This window comes from Archocentrus centrarchus, chromosome 10 (assembly GCF_007364275.1).
Source record: "Archocentrus centrarchus isolate MPI-CPG fArcCen1 chromosome 10, fArcCen1, whole genome shotgun sequence".
Taxonomy (NCBI): domain Eukaryota; kingdom Metazoa; phylum Chordata; class Actinopteri; order Cichliformes; family Cichlidae; genus Archocentrus; species Archocentrus centrarchus.
This window is the reverse complement of record NC_044355.1, coordinates 16146064-16168708: the sequence shown is the minus strand read 5'-3', so window position 1 is coordinate 16168708 and position 22645 is coordinate 16146064. Positions and strand designations below refer to the sequence as shown.

Genomic DNA, 22645 nt, shown 5'->3' with positions numbered 1-22645 from the left:
ACATAAATCTGAATAACGGAGAGCTGATTGTTGCAGACAGGATTGACCGCGAGGGGCTTTGTGGAGAAAAGGCTTCGTGCATCCTGAAACACGAGCTTGTGCTGGAGAATCCGCTCGAGCTCCATCGTATCAGCCTTCATATTCAAGATATTAATGATAACGCACCACAATTCAACGAAGAACGAATTCAATTAGAAATCCGAGAGTCGGCAGACAGAGGGGCTCGGTTTGTGATAGAAGAAGCGCACGATGCGGATGTGGGACAAAATTCAGTTCAGCAGTACAACCTTAAAAAGAATGAAAATTTTATTCTGTCTGTTACTGGAAACACGATAGAGCTCGTTCTGGAAAAGGAGCTTGATCGTGAAAAGCATCAGGAAATGAATTTAGTCCTTACTGCTTTGGACGGTGGATCTCCTCAAAGATCAGGCACAGTGGTCATACACGTCACCGTCCTCGATGCTAATGATAACGCCCCAGTGTTCAGCCAGGCCGTTTATAAAGCCAGTCTGCCTGAAAACTCTGTTTTGGATACTGTAGTGGTTAGCGTGAGCGCTACTGATGCAGATGAGGGAATCAATGGAGATGTCACGTATGACTTTGGGCATGTTAACGAAGAAGTGAAGAAGATTTTTAGTATTGATCGTAAAGAAGGTGATATAAGAGTAATCGGTCCTGTTGACTATGAAACTTCCACAACATTTGAAATACGCGTTAGAGCAAAAGATGGGCTGGGGCTGTCATCCTACGCTAAAGTAATGATTTCTATCACAGATGTGAATGATAACGCCCCTGTAGTTAATCTGAAGTCCTTGAGCAATCCCATAGCAGAAGACACCCCACCTGGTACAGAGGTGGGCATCATTAACGTGCAGGACAGAGACTCTGAGAACAATCGACAGGTCCGCTGCTCCATCCAGCAGGGTGTCCCCTTTAAGTTGGTTCCCTCAATTAAAAACTATTATTCTCTGGTGACCACAGGACAACTGGATCGTGAACTAGTGTCTGATTACAACATTACAATCACAGTCACTGACGAGGGCTCTCCACCTCTGTCCTCCTCTAAAACTGTTCACTTATCTGTAGCTGACATCAACGACAACCCACCTGTGTTTGAGGAACAGTCGTACAGCGCATATGTGAGTGAAAATAACAAACCTGGCTCCACTTTATGTTCCGTTAGTGCTCGAGACCCCGACTGGAGACAAAACGGTACAGTGATTTATTCTCTGTTACCTGGTGAGGTGAACGGTGCTCCGGTGTCCTCCTATCTGTCTGTGAACGGCGACACGGGCGTGGTCCACGCTGTGAGGTCGTTTGATTATGAACAGTTCAGGAGTTTCAAAGTCTACGTGATGGCCAGAGACAACGGTTCTCCTCCTCTCAGCAGCAACGTGACCGTGAGTGTGTTCATCTCGGATGTGAATGACAACTCTCCTCAGATCCTGTACCCCTCCCTGGAGGGCAACTCGTTCATGACCGAGCTGGTCCCCAAAGCTACACACGGAGGCTCTCTAGTGTCCAAAGTGATAGCGGTGGACGCGGACTCCGGACAGAACGCCTGGCTGTCCTATCATATAGTCAAATCCACTGATCCGGGACTTTTTACTATTGGTCTCCACAGCGGAGAGATCAGGACACAGCGGGACATTTCTGAATCTGACAGCATGAAACAGAACCTGATAGTCTCTGTGAAAGATAACGGACAGCCCTCTCTGTCTGCCACCTGTTCCATGTATTTAGTTATTTCTGATAACTTGGCTGAGGTGCCAGAACTGAAGGATCTTTCTTATAGTGACAGCAATTCGAAACTGACCTCTTACCTGATCATCGCACTGGTTTCTGTGTCCACCTTTTTTCTGACGTTCATCATCATCATCCTGGGTTTGAGGTTTTGTCGCAGGAGAAAACCCAGACTGTTGTTTGACGGAGCAGTTGCCATCCCCAGCGGTTATCTCCCTCCTAATTACGCAGATATTGACGGCACAGGGACTTTGCGCAGCACTTACAATTATGACGCGTACCTGACAACGGGTTCTAGAACCAGTGACTTTAATTTTGTGACATCATACAATGACAACACGCTGCCTGCTGACCAGACTCTGAAGAAAAGCCCATCAGATTTTGCTGATGCGTTTGAAGAATTTGAAGGGGACTCCGAGGTATGAATTTACGTGTCAGTAATTTTGCAATAATCACGTTATTTTGTAAACTTGTGCTCACTCAATAGCTGAAAAACAACTACTCATTTTCCTTTCAGCTTCATCTGTACTTAATTTACTTGTGTGACAGGTAGTAGAAGTAGTTCATTAAATGTCAAGTTTCCTTAAGTTCCTTAAAGTTTTACTGAGGGTTTCACTTTCTCTCTGCCCCCTTCACCCACTCTGTCGCTAGTTCTTTCTCTCGGTAACATTCATTTATGCAGATGTAGTTTGTAACCATACTTTCTTTTTTCTTTTTGTTATTCTTTGAGTTTGAGTCTATTTTGGGGGTAATTTTGCAGTCTTATACGATATGTTTTCATTTATGTAACGGATAGTGCTGCATCTGCGTTGGGCTGGTACAGGTTTTTTTTTATTATTATTTAATTATTCATATTTTAAGCTAGTTTAAACTACATTCATTTTTCATTTGAATTTGTGACAGTAACCTTCATTTATAGGAACATAATTTTCCTATAGTGTAATCAAAATTCCATGTTATCCTTTTGCCTAATACCATATTTTAACACTATATAAATGCATGCACTTTTTTATTTGCATTGTTATTGGTGTTTGTAAAATGTTTAGCTATACACCTATGATTATTTGGAGCACAACAGGTTGTGTAATAATGCATAATTTTGATGCTGACCTTTGAAAAATTCTACATCTGTCAACTGTATCTTGTACTGTAAGTTTCTCTGAGTGCTAAAGCACATATTTATCTTTAACACAGTGTTACCAGTGAGCCAGTGATTGCTTGCTATCACGTCTCATTTTCAGCACAAGAGTCATGTGCCAAAATGTGTCTACCTCCTAGTCTTACACATAATTTATATATATATATATATATATATATATATATATATATATATATATATATATATATATATATATATATATGGACACAAAAAGCACCTATAACACAGTTCACTTACACATGTATTCCCTGCTTCTGACAACTACAGCCTTATGCTACTGTGGGTCAGACTGTATAACTTTGTGACATTTTTTGTTACTGTTTTCTACTGGCTGTCATTATATATTCTTTGCTTTGGACAGAATTAACTTGCATATGATGGAATGCAATTGATCTTGATCATAAGGACTAGCAACATGTTTTATGATGATAGCTTTGGACTCATTTATATTCACTCAATGCATCAAAGCAGGTATACCAATGTTTTCCAGTTCTGTTTCTTTGGGCAGATAGTACCACCTGTATGTAGTCCTTTATATTTCACCAGATTCCATCACACTCTATTAACAGGCCTGCTTCATTAACAAGCATGTGTATTTGGGCTCTATTTTAAGTTTTGTGACAGCTGACTGGGGTCTCCATGCCTGCTGTGATTATGAGGAAGAGATTTTAAAATGACTCAGACAGGTTAATTGAAGCTTTTCAGTTTGCACTGCTGTGACTGTCTCGTGGTAATCTTTGTAGTGATTGTTCTGACTGAGCGATGCACTTTAGAAATAACCTTTATTTTACTCATAATATTAATTATGAGGATTTTATAGAGACCTCTATTTTCATTGAGTAGATTCATGCTTTCTCTTGCACTACTATCCAGTAACACTTTTTCCTCAACTTTTGATTTGACCAGAATAGGAGACACATTGTTTATCAAAACTGAGCCTGATTTTTCACAAAGATAGTTTAGAAATGTGTAACTGATGCACTGAAAGGGTTTTCCCAAGTAATCCAACTAGCTTTTCTGTTATAGAGTGATTTTAGTAATAGTTTCATGTATTTAGTTATTTCTGATAACTTGGCTGAGGTGCCAGAACTGAAGGATCTTTCTTATAATGACAACAATTCATAACTGACCTCTTACCTGATCATCGCTTTTCTGTTGTAGAGTGATTTTAGTAATAGCTCTTGTGTTTTGTTTTTTGTTTTGTTTTGTTTTTCTTGGATTACATTGGTTTCAACTGATTGGTTTTCACTATTTGTGTCCAAGCTTTGCTGCTTTGTATGGTTGTTTTATTACATTCTTACAGTAAGTGCTGAATGCAGAGCACATGTGTTGTCCTGTTCATAGTGACATATTGCATGATGCATCTCTGTTGGCAATAAGTGAGAGGAAGTTTTTTTCATTGCTTCAAAGTAGTGCAAAGTGTGGTTAAGTCCATACTTCACTATACGTGGTGCTGTAAGGTGTTATAATCACTTTTAATCACCACATTATTTTTTCAGATCTGCTATAATATGCAAGTTTGTCATAGTAAACTTAATACATGTTATAAATATCAGTGGCCTTTTTTTGTTTGTTTGTTTGTTTGTTTAATTGTTTTTACTATTTTTTTTTATAATAACCTTAATACAATACAGCATGTATCTCCTCAAAGTTTTTGGGATGCTCTTGAATGAAAGCATATATTCAGTTTAATAAGTTCAGTATTTAATAAACAGTTTGGTCCTGCAGACTCTCAGCACAGTATCATTTCATCTACAGTGAAAGAGTAGTTTGCATGATCTATTTTTTCACAATATTTTGAGTTTATGCTTGGTGTATCAGCATATAATTATGTATGTCACTACCTGTACAAGTGCCCCCCCCCCCCCTCTTAATATAAAAGGGTTTAGAACAACAGGGGAACCAAAGTGAATGTCTCTCAGTTTGGCTCCCAGAATACCTGCAAAGAAACCTTGGTTCAAGACTTTTTTTTGTTTTTGTTTTGTTTTTTTTGGGGGGGGGGGGGGGGGGGGTTGCAAGCATTCACTGACTTTGCGGAAGAAAAAAGGAAAAGAGGAAAAAAAAAGTCAGAACCACTTCCACTGTGTGTTAAACACTGATTAAAAGGAGAAACGGCACAATAAAAGCACATGAACATATTTCTGCACTGGTCTTATACAAACACTTAAGGCTGAACATTTAGGTTCAGAGTGTGCAGTATGAAAATATTCATTCAGAATAGCACATTAGCATCGCATGTGGAATGTAAACAAAAAAAAAATCACAATAGCCTCACCTGGATTACAGTACTGGAGTTGATTTGATTTATCTAAACCACCTGCATGTGTGTATTTTATGGTGAATATGAGACAGTGTGACTAGGTGATCACTGTGTGAAAAACAGAGTCCACAGCACACATTTAAGTCTGGATACTCTTGGTAGCAAAACATAACATTAAAGATGTCAGTATTTTGTGAAGACAAATGAGGACAATCACAGACTGAACATTTTTATGACAATCTGTTTAATTCATACTGTAAGAGTCTTTTCTCTTCATGTGAACTTCAAGAATAACTGAAGTTGCAAATATTCGTTTTACCCAAAAAGTCTGTCTTTTTTTTTTTTTTTTTAAATATTCAGATAAAAAAAAAATCTAGTACTTAAAACTGTAGTTTGCTTATAGTTACTGTTTAGGTGTTTATGCATAACCTAACTTACGGTGGCGCTATACACCATCCATAAGAGTTTTGATTTCCTCTAGTCATCGGTGTAGACGGGCATTCTCGCGTTCTTGTGTCTAGATTTGGACAACCGTCCGAGAATTGCAGTTGCGCTTCGTGTTATTGGGTTCAGTTCCATTTTTCGTTATTATTCAGCATTTTAATAACTCATCGTTAATGATGGACTGGAAAATATTCTTGTTTCATTCGCCCGGGTTTTATTTCCTCCTTCTCTTGTCCCATGTCGCTCATGGAGACATGAGCTATTCTTTCTCAGAGGAGATGAAACGAGGATCGGTTATTGGAAATATAGCCAAGGACCTCGGGATGGAAACGGGCGCGCTGTCCAGCAGGAGAGCCCGGATTGACACAGACGAGAGCGACAAACGTTACTGTGACATAAATCTGAATAACGGAGAGCTGATTGTTGCAGACAGGATTGACCGCGAGGGGCTTTGTGGAGAAAAGGCTTCGTGCATCCTGAAACACGAGCTTGTGCTGGAGAATCCGCTCGAGCTCCATCGTATCAGCCTTCATATTCAAGATATTAATGATAACGCACCACAATTCAACGAAGAACGAACACATTTAGAAATCCGAGAGTCGGCAATAAGAGGGGCTCGGTTTGTGATAGAAGAAGCGCACGATGCGGATGTGGGACAAAATTCAGTTCAGCAGTACAACCTTAAAAAGAATGAAAATTTTATTCTGTCTGTTACTGGAAACACAATAGAGCTCGTTCTGGAAAAGGAGCTTGATCGTGAAAAGCATCAGGAAATGAATTTACTCCTTACTGCTTTGGACGGTGGATCTCCTCAGAGATCAGGCACAGTGGTCATACACGTCACCGTTCTCGATGCTAATGATAACGCCCCAGTGTTCAGCCAGGCCGTTTATAAAGCCAGTCTGCCTGAAAACTCTCCTTTAGATACTGTAGTGGCTACAGTGAGCGCTACTGATGCAGATGATGGAGTCAATGGAGATGTCACGTATGACTTTGGACATGTTACTGAAGAAGTGAAGAAGATTTTTAGTATTGATCGTAAAGAAGGTGATATAAGAGTAATCGGTCCTGTTGACTATGAAACTACCACAACATTTGAAATACGCGTTAGAGCAAAAGATGGGCTGGGGCTGTCATCCTACGGTAAAGTAATAATTTCTATCACAGATGTGAATGATAACGCCCCTGTAGTTAATCTGAAGTCGCTGACCAATCCCATAGCAGAAGACACCCCACCTGGTACAGAGGTGGGCATCATTAACGTGCAGGACAGAGACTCTGAGAACAATCGACAGGTCCGCTGCTCCATCCAGCAGGGTGTCCCCTTTAAGTTGGTTCCTTCAATTAAAAACTATTATTCTCTGGTGACCACAGGACAACTGGATCGTGAACTAGTGTCTGATTACAACATTACAATCACAGCCACTGACGAGGGCTCTCCACCTCTGTCCTCCTCTAAAACTGTTCAGTTATCTGTAGCTGACATCAACGACAACCCACCTGTGTTTGAGGAACAGTCGTACAGTGCATATGTGAGTGAAAATAACAAACCTGGCTCCACTTTATGTTCCGTTACTGCTCGAGACCCCGACTGGAGACAAAACGGTACAGTTGTTTATTCTCTGTTACCTGGTGAGGTGAACGGTGCTCCGGTGTCCTCCTATCTGTCTGTGAACGGCGACACGGGCGTGATCCACGCTGTGAGGTCGTTTGATTATGAACAGTTCAGGAGTTTTAAAGTCCACGTGATGGCCAGAGACAACGGTTCTCCTCCTCTCAGCAGCAACGTGACCGTGAGTGTGTTCATCTCGGATGTGAATGACAACTCTCCTCAGATCCTGTACCCCTCCCTGGAGGGCAACTCGTTCATGACCGAGCTGGTCCCCAAAGCTGCACACGGAGGCTCTCTGGTGTCCAAAGTGATAGCGGTGGACGCGGACTCCGGACAGAACGCCTGGCTGTCCTATCATATAGTCAAATCCACTGATCCGGGACTTTTTACTATTGGTCTCCACAGCGGAGAGATCAGGACACAGCGGGACATTTCTGAATCTGACAGCATGAAACAGAACCTGATAGTGTCAGTAAAAGATAACGGACAGCCCTCGCTGTCTGCAACGTGTTCTATGTATTTACTGATTTCTGACAACTTGGCAGAGGTGCCAGAACTGAAAGATCTGTCTTATAGTGACAGCAACTCGAAACTGACCTCTTATCTGATCATCGCTTTGGTGTTTGTGTCCACCTTTTTTCTGACCTTCATCATCATCATCCTGGGTTTGAGGTTTTGTCGCAGGCGAAAGCCCAGACTGTTGTTTGACGGAGCAGTTGCCATCCCCAGCGGTTATCTCCCTCCTAATTACTCAGATGTTGATGGCACAGGAACTTTACGCAGCACTTACAATTATGACGCGTACCTGACAACAGGTTCTAGAACCAGTGACTTTAAGTTTGTGACATCATTCAATGACAACACGCTGCCTGCTGACCAGACTCTGAATAAAAGTCCATCAGACTTTCCTGATGCGTTTGGAGACCTGGAAGAGTGCTCCGAGGTATGAGTTCACATCGTTTTAAAACTGATAATTATATAATTATATATATATATATATATATATATATATATATATATATATATATATATAACAAATTATCGTCATGCTTATTGTTATTGGACAGTTCTGCTCCTTAAGCAACAGGAACTAGAGTAGTTTGGCTGATTTAACTGTCTCTGACTGTCATCAGTTTTGGAAAAAATCTTTTCTTCTGTTAGTTGTTTAGATGTAAATTTATCTGTAGCAGCCACTAGAGGGATTAATTTGAATCAAGTAATACCTACAGTGTGGAGGATCATCAATAACTTCTGCTCTCCATTTCATGATTTACCTCTCATGACATTTTGTGCAGAAATAACTCCTGCGAGAACAAGAATATGGTTAATGTACAGAGAACCAATTCAGTGGTTGTAGGTCACAACTACTTGCTCTGTGAAACAGGAAGTAACTTCCTAATGAGCAGGGACCACATCAGATCCTCGGATAACATACAGGACTGCATTACATTATATAGATGTTGCTTTTACTGTTTCTATATCATAATGATTTTATTTATCTATTTTGCTTTTGTTTTTTTAACGTTTAGTTGCCTACCTCTGAACTTACTTTGGGCATTTGTGCAAGGTGATATTAAAAACGGCTGTAGTTATTCTCTCAGTCTCTTGGTGACGCTCTTTTATAAAGTCTGACTCATGGATGCTCGTGTCTCACTCTATCTGTGTCAGTGGAACTGGAGTATTGGGTTAGGGCCGAGGGCTGTGTATGCATGTGGATTTCTCTTTATATCGTGTGTGTATGAGGGGAGAGAAGGAGAGAGGCTGTATGTGGGACTTTTTGAGTGAGGGAGTTAGAGAGAGAGATGAAAAAGGGTTAGAGAGAGAGGAATCCGAGCTGACAGCTTTCTTAATAGAGCATGATTAACTCAGCTACAGAAGCAGGGAATCGTAGAATTGCAGCTGCATTTTCAGTTCGGTAGTTGGATGTATGTTAACAATTTAGCTATAATGTCGACAGTGCATCCATTTCTGAAGGAATGTTTATTGATAATGCATCGGCTAAACTTAAAGTGGTGGCTGCATTTTTCATTTTTTGGCCTCCTTTTTGGTGCTTCGTTTGGAGAAGTCCGTTATGTTCTTCCAGAAGAGATGCAGACAGGCTCGGTGATCGGGAACGTTGCGCGGGATCTGAGACTGGAGGTGAGGGATCTGGAGGCTCGTCGCGCCCGTGTTGTTGCAGAAGGAAAAAGCAAGCTGTGTGAACTGAACACTGCGTCAGGCAGTCTTTTGATCAGCCAACGGATAGATCGAGAGGCGCTCTGCGCGCAAGCCACTGTCTGCATTTTACAGTATCAGCTTTTACTTGAAGATCGTCTTCAAGCATTCAGCATAGTTTTGGATATTACAGATATAAATGACAACAGTCCAGTGTTCCCTACTGGGGAGATAAAACTGGATTTAGTGGAATCCACAGTTCTGGGGAGGCGCTTTCCCTTAGAGAGCGCGCATGACCCCGATCTGGGCACGAACTCTGTCCGTGAATATACACTGAGCCAGAATGACAATTTTGCACTGGAAATGAGTAACCAAATGAATGGAAATGCTTATCCTGAGCTAGTTCTTAAAAAGGCATTAGACCGGGAGGCACAAGCTGAATATATACTAAAAATCAGTGGAATTGATGGGGGAAATCCGGCCAGATCAGGAACTGCTTCTATCCATATCCGTGTTTTGGACGCCAATGATAATGTCCCGGTTTTCAGCCAGCGAGTCTACAAAGCCTTTGTGCCAGAGAATTCAGCCATCGGGACTGTCATAACCACGCTGGATGCCACGGACCTAGACGAGGGGGTGTATGGGGATATAACGTATTCCTTCAGTCACCTATCTGACAAGTTGGGAGGTGTTATTGAAATTGACCGTCTAAGTGGAGAAGTTCGGGTGTCAGGTATAATCGACTATGAAGAGGCTAGCTCACACGAGCTCGATGCTCAGGCTAAAGATGGCGGTGGTCAGGCCTCACACTGTAAACTTATAATTGATGTGATTGACGTGAACGACAATAAGCCCGTGATAGAAATAAAGTCGGCCTCTGCTAACGTGGCTGAAGACTCAAAACCAGGGACTATGGTTGCTCTGATTAATATATACGACTTGGACACTGGGAGCAGTGGGCGGGTCACTTGTGTAATTTCAGACAATGTTCCTTTTAAATTAGTATCGGAGGTAAAAAACTATTACATGCTGGTGACTAACGAAATGCTAGATAGAGAAGCGCAACCAGAGTATAACCTCACAGTTACTGCCACTGATGCGGGTTCTCCCCCACTTACTAGTGTAAAAGTTATACCGATCGTGATTAGTGATGTAAATGATAACCCCCCGACTTTCATGCAGTGCGAGTACAGTGCCAACATATTGGAAAACCAACCTGTTGGCACGTTTGTCATTAAAGTCAAAGCAGAAGACACTGACGACGGATCTAACGCTAAAATTCAATACCAAATATCAAAGGACACAAACTCAGATGTGTCATCTTTCTTAACCATCAACTCAGATACAGGAGAGCTCTTTACATCACGTCTCTTTGATTACGAGCAATCAGTTTATTTCCAAATTAAAGTGACCGCTAGAGACGGGGGCGGCCCTTCACTTTCTACCACCTGCACTATAAACGTGTTTATTAAGGACCAAAATGACAATGCACCTGTGGTCTTATATCCTGTCCAAAGTAGCGGTTACATTGCTGAAGATATGGTACCAGCTGAAGCGCCTAGAGGCTACCTGGTTACTAAGGTGGTAGCTGTGGACGCTGATTCAGGTCATAACGCCTGGCTTTCCTACAGAATAATCAAAGCAACACGGCCTAACCTGTTTATGGTAGATCTGCATACAGGAGAAATCAGAACCACGCGAACATTTATGGAGGACGATGAACCAAAACAAGCTCTTGTTGTTTTAGTAACGGATAACGGGCCCGAATCTCTCTCTGCCACTGCGACAGTCAGCATAATGCTGGGTGACGGGCTCCCTGTTTTAAGCGAACTTTTTGAATTTGCAGATGAATCACAAAAGAGCGATAACTTAACGCTCTATTTGATCATTGCTCTATCAACCGTGTCTTCTCTTCTCATCCTTCTAATCAGCGGAGTGTTTTATTTTAAGCTCTGCCGGCGTGGCTATGTTTACCGTTCAACCACAGCAAGTCTCCCTGTTTTCCCCACGACCTATTGCCCCCCTAGTTTTACAGATTTTAGCCGTTGCGGCACTTTGCTGAATGATGAGCGATATGATTCCTTTATGACCACCGGGTCGTGGAGAGGCGATTTTCGTTTCGGATCAAATACAGACACCGACACACTTAAGAAAAGAAGTGCAGCCTATCAGAAAAACACACTGAGGCGCCTCAGTGCAGACAGGGCCACTCTGAAGGTGAGGGCAGGTGCACCGCATCCCTGTTATGTGATCAAATAAGAGTCTGAGCAAAAAGAGAGACTTTCTTTTTGCTCAGTTTCATGCTTTTGTTCCTGCACCCTTTTTGAACTTTTTTTCAGATGTGCGTGTTTTCATTAATCAAATAAGAGTCTGCCATAATATGTTATCAAATATGAACGGTGAATTTGAGATGGACATTTTCACATATATGTTTTAATTGTTCTTTTTACTCATGGTTCTATATGTAGTAATTACTGAAAATGTACACACAATGATTCTCCGTGGTCCAGTAGTTCTAAAATATGTTTTTTTTTCTTATACGTGGATGTATTCGTGCATGAATATGTTATCTTTTGTATACGACCTCAACTTCACCGCCACAATGAGATCTTGGACACAGGTGGCAGTTTCAAACATATAGGTAGTGATTCTTTGACATATTATTAGTTGTAGTATCACACAAGTATAACTAAAGTATTTATTGTATCTTTATATATTTTACTTGTGCCAGTTGTATGTTTAGTCAGTTTATTTTTGCTTTCTTTGTCCTTATTAATATATTTTATTCTGTTTTTAATCTAATAAAAAACAATATTCTATATTTGATGCTCTTTATCATATCTGTGTTCATAAAAGACACAACATAACATTAGTAGTATCTCTTTACCTTAAAAGCACCAACAAATATTGATCTTTCAGTATTGAAGAACATATATAACTGATTAAATAAATTGGTTGAAATGCCTCTTTTTCTGCATTCAAAATGCAGGGCTGACCTTTATGACTTCTCCATTCATCACTATATCTTCTGAGAGTGATATAGTTGAGGAGATGTAGTCTTAGGGATACATCTTTTGCTTTGTCAGTGCTATATTAGTTTATGGCTGAGTAAAAAAAATCTACTGTTTTAACTGTCCATATTTAATTTACTTTTTTTCTTATTATTTTTCACTGTAGCCAACTTTTGACAATGTTTTTATCATCAGTTCATCATCTATTGTGTTTAACCACTTATCCAACACAGGGTCTCAGGGCTCAAGCCTATCCCAGCTCACATAAAATGAAAGGCAGGTACACCCTGGCAAGGTTGCCAGTATTATTGTTATTTATTTATCTTTTTGGTCATGTTTTTTTCACAAAATATTGTGACAGAGACAAAATAAAAGCTTTTCACTACATACCATTTATTGAACTATATGTGAACTAACTGTGTGCATTTAATGAAAAATAAACTTTCAGAAATTCTTGTCTTTTACTTTTCCTTCAGCTACTTTTTTCCACATGAGCACATCAAGGACATGAGCAAAGCAATTAACAACAACATTAAAGCAGTTCTTAGCTGCTGTTCACAAGTGAGGTTACCTGTATAATAACAATAAAAATAAAAGTTGCCCTCTGTGGGTCACAAATGCATAGTTGAAAATGTGAAATTTTGAAAAGCAAGTTTTTTTTTAGTTTTTTTTTTTAGCCTGTCATGTCTGGCAGATCTTGCAAACAGAACTGTGATCTGAATGCATTGTTGTGCCAAACATATTTGCTATTTCAAGGTGAGCTCTATACGTTCTCTATAGGCTTCTCTTGTTAGTGTGTGACCCTTTATTTTATTTGAGTTATTTTTAGCATACTGTGTGACAAATTTTGCCAGAGCTGACAGGCTTAGGAAAAAGAAAAGAAGAAAAGAAAAAGGGAGAGAGAAAGAGAGAGGGGGGAAAAAGAGAATAGAGAAAAAAAAATAGGAAAGAGCACAAGTAAATAAACCAAATAATTAGTCACTTGTTAAACATAAAAGATACTGACAATACTTGCAAAATTAAAAATTGTGTGGGGAAAACAAAAATTGCTTGGTTACACAAATCAGCCATTTTGTATTATGATTACGTGAGTGTTTGTGTCTGTGTCATGAAATGTACTTACCAATGAGGGCAGAACGCTGCAGCTCTGCCCATCAGAAGCTAGAGGCAGGCAAAGAGAGCCCCAGGAAGCCCAGGCCACCAGCAGCCCATCAAGACCTATGAAGACCCGCGGCCACTCATTCCAAAGACAACCGTACACCCACCCCAGCAGACGGGGGAGGGAGGTCTCAGACGGAGTCCCCCCAGTCAAGGAGCAAGGGCACCAGAGAATCCGAGGCAACGAGAAGCCAGCCCCCCCAGAGGCCAGCTCCCCGTAGGGGCCGGCAGCAGGGCCCCAGGGCCCCGGCACTCGAGGACCGCCCAAGCCCCCACAGACTGCCTAAGTGTGCCTATTCCTGGATGCAGCTGACTGTCATGGTGATGAAGCAAAGAGGTTTTTTTCATGAAAAGAATTTGTTTATGAATTCATGTGTGTTTCTGTCATGGCTCCAGGCCCATTTGTATCCCTCACTTCAGTTGTGTTAGGAGTGGAGGAAAGTGCAGTGCATTTTTTTACATTTTATCTAGGTCACAAGAACGCTGTTTGAAGCAGTGAGATTGGCAGTGCTGGAGTAAGATAGGAAAGGATTTCTGGTTAACATGATGGCTGATTTTAAATAATACAAGCACCACGAAGGTGCTATGTTTCTGAATACTGAGGGTAATTTTGTTTTGTGTTGCTTTGCTTTGCAGAATCATTTTGTGCGGAGGGGACATCAATGTTCTTTTTCATCAGCTTCTTAAATGTTGTCCCATGCTGTCACAAAATACATAGACTGTGCACAGAATTGTTTGATTTTTTTTTTTTTATGTGATAAATTGTCACTAAATTAAAAAAAAAAAAAGTTGTTTCACAGTTTGATTCATGTGTGCTCTAAATATGTTGACGAGCAATTAGTACAATTAAATGCTAGACACTAGACTATTAAAACTGAAATGCCTGGTGCAAGAGAACTGAGTAAAGGTTAGCTTTGAAAGACTCAAAAGATTAAAGCATGGCTCCACTTTTGATTTACCAGTTTCTGGAGTGAGCAAAGGTCAAAGTGGATCTCAGCACATTAAAGCTTTGGCTTTTTTTTTGTTTGTTTGTTTGTTTTAAACCCAAACCACCAAAGTACTCCTTTAAAAAAAAAAAAAAAAAGCCAAGAAACTGGGTGTTTTGTGCAACTGATAACTTTGGGCTTCTGCTTGGATTCAGACATCTTATTATATGTTTTTTCTTTCCTTTTTTTAAGCTTTCTAGTGCAGTTATGCAGTAATATGTCACACAACTGTGTTGATCATTATTACACTAGCAATGTGCAAGGCCAGTGCACATAAAATAGTATGGCAAGATCAGATTTTTTTTTCTAATTAGGATACATACTAACTGTCATCTTTTTTCTTTTTTCTTTTCTTGGTGCATGTCCTGGATGAAACTTCCATTCTGGGTAATAGGTAAGATAATTTTCATTTTCCTTTTTTTAAAAAATCTCCTCTCGTGGACTGCTCTGTTAATTTTACATCCTTATCAATAAAATTCACTGCCACAATCAACATGAAACATATACTTTCTTTTACTCTATCTCACCAAAACACACAATCTACACTCACACTAGATATATAATGTTATGAGTGTTTATAAAACACATATCCTCCTAAATGCTACATTGAAAGCCATATTGGTGCAGGACTGAAATTTCTGCTTTGTAACACAGGCAGCAACATTGTTCTAATTTGTGTGTGCTATGTAGTTCTACCATAGGCTTTATAGTACATGAATATTAATAATCCTGGCTGCTGCTGTGCAGTCTTTGCCTAAATAATGCACAATCATGGTGCACAAAATATTTTGCAAGAAGGAAAACATGCAAGACAGTATTGTGACCCAAGAAATATAGTCATGCCTTTCCTGTGCATATATATTGGCTTCACAAAACAGAAACAGACTACTTTGAAATTTGTCATTATTTAGTCATGATGCTCGATGAGTGTTGCAGTGGTTTGAGTGTTGATTCCACTGCTCAAATGTAGGTCACTGGACTCATCAGATTAGATCGGATGAGCTATCTGTATATCTATCCACATCTCTATGTATACCTGTTTTTATTTGTCTCTCTATATAGCCATCTGTCAGCATGCCTGTCACTCTGCAGACATTACTGCAGACAGTACTGTTTGACTCACCATTTGCATGATTATCTACAGTTCAGTCTCAACATATTGATTGTTAAGTGGATTCAAGCTCTTTCCATTTTGATTTGTTGAAATGGTTATATTGTACAAGAAAGCGTTGTGGTTGCTGTCAGCCTGCTCCCTTCACAACATAGAACTGACCTACTTATAGTTAAGTGGTTATAAGCTGACCTGTAAACAGAGAGAAAAGGAAACGGGACCTGTTCTGCGAATTTTTTTTTTTTTTTTTTTTTAGGCCCATCTCATATCTCATAAATTTGGATGCAATAGTCACGAAAAACCAGACAGTGGAGCATTAGCATTCACAAACCTATGATGATGCTATTTAACTTCATCACTGGTGGTGGTGCTGTTGCCTAAGCAGACGTGTGTAATGCGTATCAGAGACACAGAATCACCACCCGTCTTTAAAGGAAATAGGCGATGGTCCGTTAAAGGTTTGGTGGCTTTGCATGGATTTAAAATAAGACTATACAAATTACAAAGCCTATATGGTATACAGTTGGCGCAAGAAAGACGAAGTCCTCCCGGTACGGGGAACTGTATTGTTTTGGACTTTATATTGTTGAGAAGAAATTGATATGAAGCGCAAAGGTGCCCTGCGTGACTGGAACGTCTCCATTTTTCTTTTCTATGTGGTTGCTACTGTCAGCGGTCAAATCCGCTATTCTGTACCAGAGGAGATGAGGAAAGGACTCTTGGTCGGAGACATTGCAAAAGATTTGGGCTTGGATGTCAGACGGTTGGTATTTGGTCGGGCTCGACTGGTTATAGACGATGATAACCAATATGTCGCGCTAAACCAGAACAAAGGACATATCGTTGTCAATGAAAGAATTGACAGAGAAAAATTATGCGCTAAGAAATCTCCGTGCAGCTTTAGTCTAGAAATTGTCCTAGAAGATCCACTCGAATTGTTTTCCATTACAATCGAAATACAAGATATAAATGATCATGCTCCCGCTTTCTCCAAAAAGGAAATTAATTTGGAAATTAGCGAATCGACGCCCGCTGGGACTGTCTTTTTGCTTGATAGTGCAGCTGATCCTGACGTAGGGATAAACTCACTGCAGAGTTATTCTTTAAAAGAAAACGAACATTTTGTTCTCAAACAACATACTCGAGCAGATGGAAGTAAATATGCCGAAATGGTGCTTCAGAGGGGCTTAGACCGCGAGAAACAAAGCAAGTATACGCTCATATTAACGGCTGTTGATGGTGGGGAACCGCAGAGGTCCGGAACAGTAAAGATAAATGTATCTGTGTTGGATGCAAACGACAACGCGCCCGTTTTTACACAGTCCGTATACAAAGCCTCTGTCCTGGAAAGTGCTTTACGAGGCACAATTATTGCTACGGTCAGTGCGGTAGACGCTGACCAAGGTTACAATGGTAACGTCACATACTCTTTCACGCACCTAGAAGAGGATTCCTCTTGTCCTTTTGAAATAAATTCTAACACGGGCGAGATTAAACTCATCAGGGATATCGATTATGAGGTTTCTCCTAATTACGAGATAAACCTTCAAGCAAAAGATCCATGGGGTGTAGCCGGAGCCAGCAAGTTAGTGATCGAAATAGTAGATGTAAATGATAACAGTCCAGTAATTACAATGGCTTCATATTCGGGGAAGATTTCTGAAGATTCTCCTCCTGGCACCGTTGTGGCGTTGATTAGTGTCCAAGATAAAGATTCTGGGAAAAATGGACAGGTGCATTTAAATATAGATGACAATCTCCCTTTCAAAATTAAATCTTCTCTTAGAAACTATTATACATTAATAACTGAGCAGAATCTCGACCGAGAGAAGCTTCCCACGTACAACATTACTCTGACTGCCACTGATGAGGGCTTCCCAGCCTTATCAAGCATGAAATCTGTCGTTTTAGAAGTTAGCGATATGAATGACAACGCTCCAGTTTTTAGCCAAAGAGTTTACAGCGCACAGGTAATGGAAAACAATTCTCCAGGTGTCGCTCTGTTGCAGATCCGTGCTACTGATTCGGACCAGGGCCAGAATGCACGTATATCATATTTTCTTGTTGACGACGAGGTGAATGGAAATCCGGTATCCGCATATTTCTCGATGAATACAGAAAGTGGAGTCATTCAGTCTCTGCGTTCACTGGACTATGAACAAGTCAAAGAGTACAAAATAAGAGTTAAAGCACAAGATGGAGGCTCACCCCCACAAAGTAGTAACACCTCAGTTATTGTGCATGTACAGGACCAAAACGACAACCCCCCTCAGGTTCTGTACCCAGTCCAGACTGGTGGCTCTCTGGTGGCTGAAATGGTGCCTCGTTCAGCAGATGTGGGCTATCTGGTGACTAAAGTGGTGGCTGTTGATGTGGATTCTGGACAGAACGCCTGGCTCTCCTATAAACTGCAGAAAGCCACAGACAGGGCGCTGTTTGAAGTCGGCTTACAGAATGGAGAAATAAGAACTATCCGCCAGGTCACTGATAAAGATGCTGTCAAACAAAGACTGACTGTTATAGTGGAGGACAACGGGCAGCCCTCTCGTTCAGCTACAGTCACTGTCAATGTAGCGGTGGCAGACAGCTTCCCTGAAGTGCTGTCGGAGTTCACTGATTATACACACGACAAGGAGTACAATGACAACCTGACTTTTTACTTAGTCTTGGCTCTGGCTGTAGTTTCCTTCCTCTTCATCACGTGTTTAGTGGTTATTATATCAGTCAAAATCTACAGGTGGAGACAGTCTCGCATCCTGTATCATTCCAACCTCCCTGTCATTCCATATTATCCACCACGTTACTCAGACACTTTGGGGACAGGGACTCTCCCCCATGTGTACAATTACGAGGTGTGCAGGACGACTGACTCCAGAAAGAGTGACTGTAAGTTCGGCAGAGCTGGTAGTCAGAACGTGCTGATAATGGACCCCAGTTCGACAGGGACGATGCAGCGGATACAGAGTGAAAAGAGCATCCTGGATGAACCAGACTCTCCTCTAGAGGTCAGTCAATTGCTATAGGCCCACTTTTTCTTTATCCCTTTTTGAGGTTAGTTTATAATTTTTATTTGTCTATTTATGGTTGTCCGTTATCTAGCACTGTTAGTGAACAATTGGAAACTACACTGCAGCCTTAACAGTCATGACCAGCATTTTATCCTATCGTTCTTTAAAAAGTATCTGTCTGTAAAACAATTCGAAGGCATTGCAGAAGCACATCATTTAAAGCTGATCGATAAATTTTCATTATTCTACACAAGACAAGTTAAATACGATATATATATCAGGAATTGTGTGGATACGTCACCAGTGAAACGTTTCCCATCTTGTAACATCAAATATGTGTAATAAGTCAAAGTCTGGTTAGTGTGGATGACGCAGGAAGTGATACTTTGCAAGATAGAAAGCAAACATCACATTTCCGATTCATTATGTTGCCTTGTACATCTGTGAGAACTATACCAATTGTTTTGTTGTTGTTGTTGTTGTTTTCAAGCACAGGGTTTATTTTTGTGCCTGTCCTATTAAGGGATTTATATAATTGCACATATTTAGTTTTTGCATTAAAAAAGAAAGATGTGAGTTCCGCGCTACAGTTCTGTCGCTGTCTATGGTGCTGAAGTACGTTGATCTGAGATGCAGCTGTAATCATTTGAGATTGCTATGATATTAAAGAGGCCATGATTAAATTAACATACAACTCGGTTGTATTTTTTATAATATAATTTATAACATATGAATAATAAAAAATTTTTAAAGTTTCACTGTTAACGTGATATTACCAGTGCAGATGCAGTGGTAATATCACGATTGCACGTTTTTCTTCGTTCTTAATTGTTATTCTTTCAAATATACTTGTCTTCAGCAACGCATATTTTTTAATATCATAAGGGACATGTGAGGCTGAATTTGAAATCCAGATCTTAAAATATACCCCCCCCCCCAAAATGTCTCAACTCTGCAGATAGTTTTTTGTTTGTTTGTTTGTCTGTTTTGTTTTTGTCACACATATTTTGCCATTTTTTTCTACTAAATTGAGTTTTTAATTTTTTTATAACAATGAAAGTCAGTATTTTCTATCAATTGATTAATTCATGAAGCAAACATATGTGCTTTAGAAGGGCAATCATTAGGTTTCTTCATGCAAATGTGTTATTTCTACAGGGAAAGTGTGTCTCATATCAGTTATCAAGTTGGACGTCGGGTTATCTGAGTTTCATATTTTAGCCTCCAAGTGACGCTGTTACCTGGTAAATCTATTCTGCCATGCATTTCGAGGCAGGGCTGTTTCCTCGCCATCACAGCATTTTGTAACAGCGGATGATCAGTGTTTCACAGGAGCTGGATCAAAACGAATACACACCTGCTGTATTATTTTAACGTAACCTGAATTGACGTAAGATGTATGAGTCCTCCTCCCTGAATTAAAATTCTCTTTCCATTTCACGGTTTGATTTGAAAGAGCTGTTTTGAAATGGCAAATGGAGAGGAAGATCGAGACCGGGGTGCAAAATGGCGAATGTCGCTTACAGCGAACCTGTGTATTTTTCACGTCCTTTTTCTTTATCGAGTGGAGGCACAGATCCGGTATTCGATCCCAGAAGAGTTGAAGACGGGGTCCCTTGTTGGGAATGTCGCACAAGATCTTGGTTTGGATTTGAGAAGGCTTCGTTCTGGACGGGCCCGTATCGTGACCGGAGAAAACATCCAGTACACGGAGCTAAACACAGACAAAGGGACTTTAGTTGTGAATGAGAGAATAGACCGAGAGCAGCTTTGTGGAGATGTGACACCATGTAGCTTTACCTTTGAGATTTTATTGGAAAAACCAATGGAGCTGCACCCTGTGACGATAGAGGTATTGGATGTAAATGATAACGCTCCCACTTTTCAGAACAGACACTTGGAATTTGAAATAAGCGAATCTGCTGCGCTTGGTTCCCGTTTTGTTTTGGAGAGTGCGGAGGACACTGATGTTGGGCAAAATGGCCTGCAGAACTACATTTTGACTCCGACCGACAGTTTTGTTTTGAAACAACATGTTAATCCGGACGGAAGTAAATATGCTGAAATGGTGCTTCAGAAACCTTTAGACAGAGAGGCGCAGCCACGCCTTTCTCTAAAATTGTTGGCTGTTGACGGTGGAAATCCACAGAAATCTGGTACAGTACACATAGAGGTAAACATATTAGATGTCAATGATAATGCTCCTGTGTTTAATCAATCCTTGTATAAGGCCACAGTAATTGAAAATGCTCCAAAAGGCACCCTTGTTGTTACTGTGAATGCAACCGACGTCGATAGCGGTACAAACGGAAAAGTGGCATATTACTTTTCAAAATCAAAGGCAGGGATAGCTGATTTGTTCGATATAGATGAGGCTACTGGACGAATATGTGTGGCAAAGGAAATCGATTTTGAAAAGGACAAAAAAATTGAATTTAGGGTTGAAGCGAAAGATCAAGGGGGGCTGACAGATTCAAGCAAAGTTGAAATTGAGGTTATGGATGTAAATGATAATGCTCCCGTCATTAACGTGATGTCATTCACTAGTCCTGTGTCAGAAGACTCACCTCCGGGTACCACTATTGGTATTATTAACGTGAAAGATCTTGATTCTGGTGAAAACGGACAGGTAAGGTGCACGATCGAAGGTAGCGTTCCTTTCAAAATTAAATCCAATGTGAGAAATTATTATACATTGATAACTGATGCCGCCTTAGATCGTGAAAATCTGTCAGAGTGTAACATCACCGTTATTGCATCAGACGCAGGCTCACCTCCGCTCTCAACCACAAAAATCTTTAATCTAAAGTTGTCCGACGTCAATGACAATGCACCGGTATTTCCTCAAAAATTTTACAGCGCATGGATTGCGGAGAATAACTCTCCGGGTATTTCTATCATTACTATTAATGCTAGAGACCCCGATGAAAACCAAAACGCCCGCGTTTCCTTCATGTTGGAAGAATGTGAGATTGGTGGGGCTCCAGTTTCTGAATATGTTTCTGTAAATGCAGAAAGCGGAGTGATACATGCTGTGCGCTCATTTGATTATGAGCAAATCAAACTGCTAGATTTCACTGTCAAAGCGCAGGATGGAGGTTCTCCTCCACTCAGCAGCAATGTGACTGTAAAAATAATGATTCAGGATCAGAACGACAACCCCCCTCAGATTCTGTACCCAGTCCAGACTGGTGGCTCTCTGGTGGCTGAAATGGTGCCTCGTTCAGCAGATGTGGGCTATCTGGTGACTAAAGTGGTGGCTGTTGATGTGGATTCTGGACAGAACGCCTGGCTCTCCTATAAACTGCAGAAAGCCACAGACAGGGCGCTGTTTGAAGTGGGCTTACAGAATGGAGAAATAAGAACTATCCGCCAAGTCACTGATAAAGATGCTGTCAAACAAAGACTGACTGTTATAGTGGAGGACAACGGGCAGCCCTCCCGTTCAGCGACAGTCATTGTAAACGTGGCGGTGGCGGACAGCTTCCCTGAAGTCCTGTCGGAATTCGCTGACTATACACACGACAAGGAGTACAATGACAATCTGACTTTTTACTTAGTCTTGGCTCTGGCTGTAGTTTCCTTCCTCTTCATCACGTGTTTAGTGGTTATTATATCAGTGAAAGTCTACAGGTGGAGACAGTCTCGCATCCTGTATCACTCCAACCTCCCTGTCATTCCATATTATCCACCACGTTACTCAGACACTTTGGGGACAGGGACTCTCCCCCATGTGTACAATTACGAGGTGTGTAGGACGACTGACTCCAGAAAGAGTGACTGTAAGTTCGGCAGAGCTGGTAGTCAGAACGTGCTGATAATGGACCCCAGTTCGACAGGGACGATGCAGCGGATACAGAGTGAAAAGAGCATCCTGGATGAACCAGACTCTCCTCCAGAGGTTAGTCAATTACTACAGACCTATTTGTTCTTCATCCTTTTTTTTTTTTTTTTTTTGCAGTAACTGCGTCAGCTTTGCAGTATTCCATAATTCCAAGT

At 40.8% G+C, this 22645-nt stretch overlaps 5 protein-coding genes across 22 annotated transcripts in view; all 5 read left to right on the top strand.

Annotated features, from left to right (window-relative positions):
- Nucleotides 1-2168, top strand: part of LOC115787074 (protocadherin beta-16-like) — a 28202-nt gene extending 26034 nt beyond the window's left edge. Inside the window, exon 2 of the mRNA XM_030739648.1 lies at nt 855-2168. Within this exon, the coding sequence (XP_030595508.1) occupies nt 855-2168 (1314 nt within the window). The remainder of the gene's footprint in view (nt 1-854) is intronic.
- The window catches only part of LOC115786625 (protocadherin gamma-C5-like), a 365072-nt gene that overhangs the window by 155994 nt on the left and 186433 nt on the right, over nt 1-22645 (top strand). For 2 of the 18 annotated variants that reach the window (XM_030738923.1, XM_030738903.1), the window contains exon 1: nt 5765-8161. The exons of the other annotated variants lie outside the window; for them this stretch is intronic. In XM_030738923.1, coding sequence (XP_030594783.1) covers nt 5780-8161 — 2382 coding nt within the window. In that variant the 5' untranslated portion in view covers nt 5765-5779. Of the gene's footprint in view, nt 1-5764; nt 8162-22645 lie in introns of those variants that run through there. 18 annotated transcript variants of the gene reach the window in all.
- LOC115786629 (protocadherin beta-15-like) lies at nt 8978-12836 on the top strand. Its single transcript, XM_030738926.1, has one exon. It carries the CDS (start codon nt 9142-9144, stop codon nt 11629-11631), a length of 2490 nt encoding a protein of 829 aa, XP_030594786.1. The 5' UTR covers nt 8978-9141; the 3' UTR covers nt 11632-12836.
- LOC115787072 (protocadherin gamma-A7-like) lies at nt 16241-18661 on the top strand. The gene has a single exon (XM_030739646.1). The coding sequence runs from the start codon at nt 16241-16243 to the stop codon at nt 18659-18661; it is 2421 nt and encodes an 806-aa protein (XP_030595506.1).
- Nucleotides 20057-22610, top strand: LOC115787071 (protocadherin beta-16-like). Its single transcript, XM_030739643.1, has one exon. It carries the CDS (start codon nt 20115-20117, stop codon nt 22608-22610), a length of 2496 nt encoding a protein of 831 aa, XP_030595503.1. The 5' UTR covers nt 20057-20114.

Bases quoted from the DNA above. Each gene is read 5' to 3' on its own strand.
- LOC115786629 (XM_030738926.1), top strand. From the start codon at position 9,142: ATGTATGTTAACAATTTAGCTATAATGTCGACAGTGCATCCATTTCTG.
- LOC115787072 (XM_030739646.1), top strand. From the start codon at position 16,241: ATGAAGCGCAAAGGTGCCCTGCGTGACTGGAACGTCTCCATTTTTCTT.
- LOC115787071 (XM_030739643.1), top strand. From the start codon at position 20,115: ATGGCAAATGGAGAGGAAGATCGAGACCGGGGTGCAAAATGGCGAATG.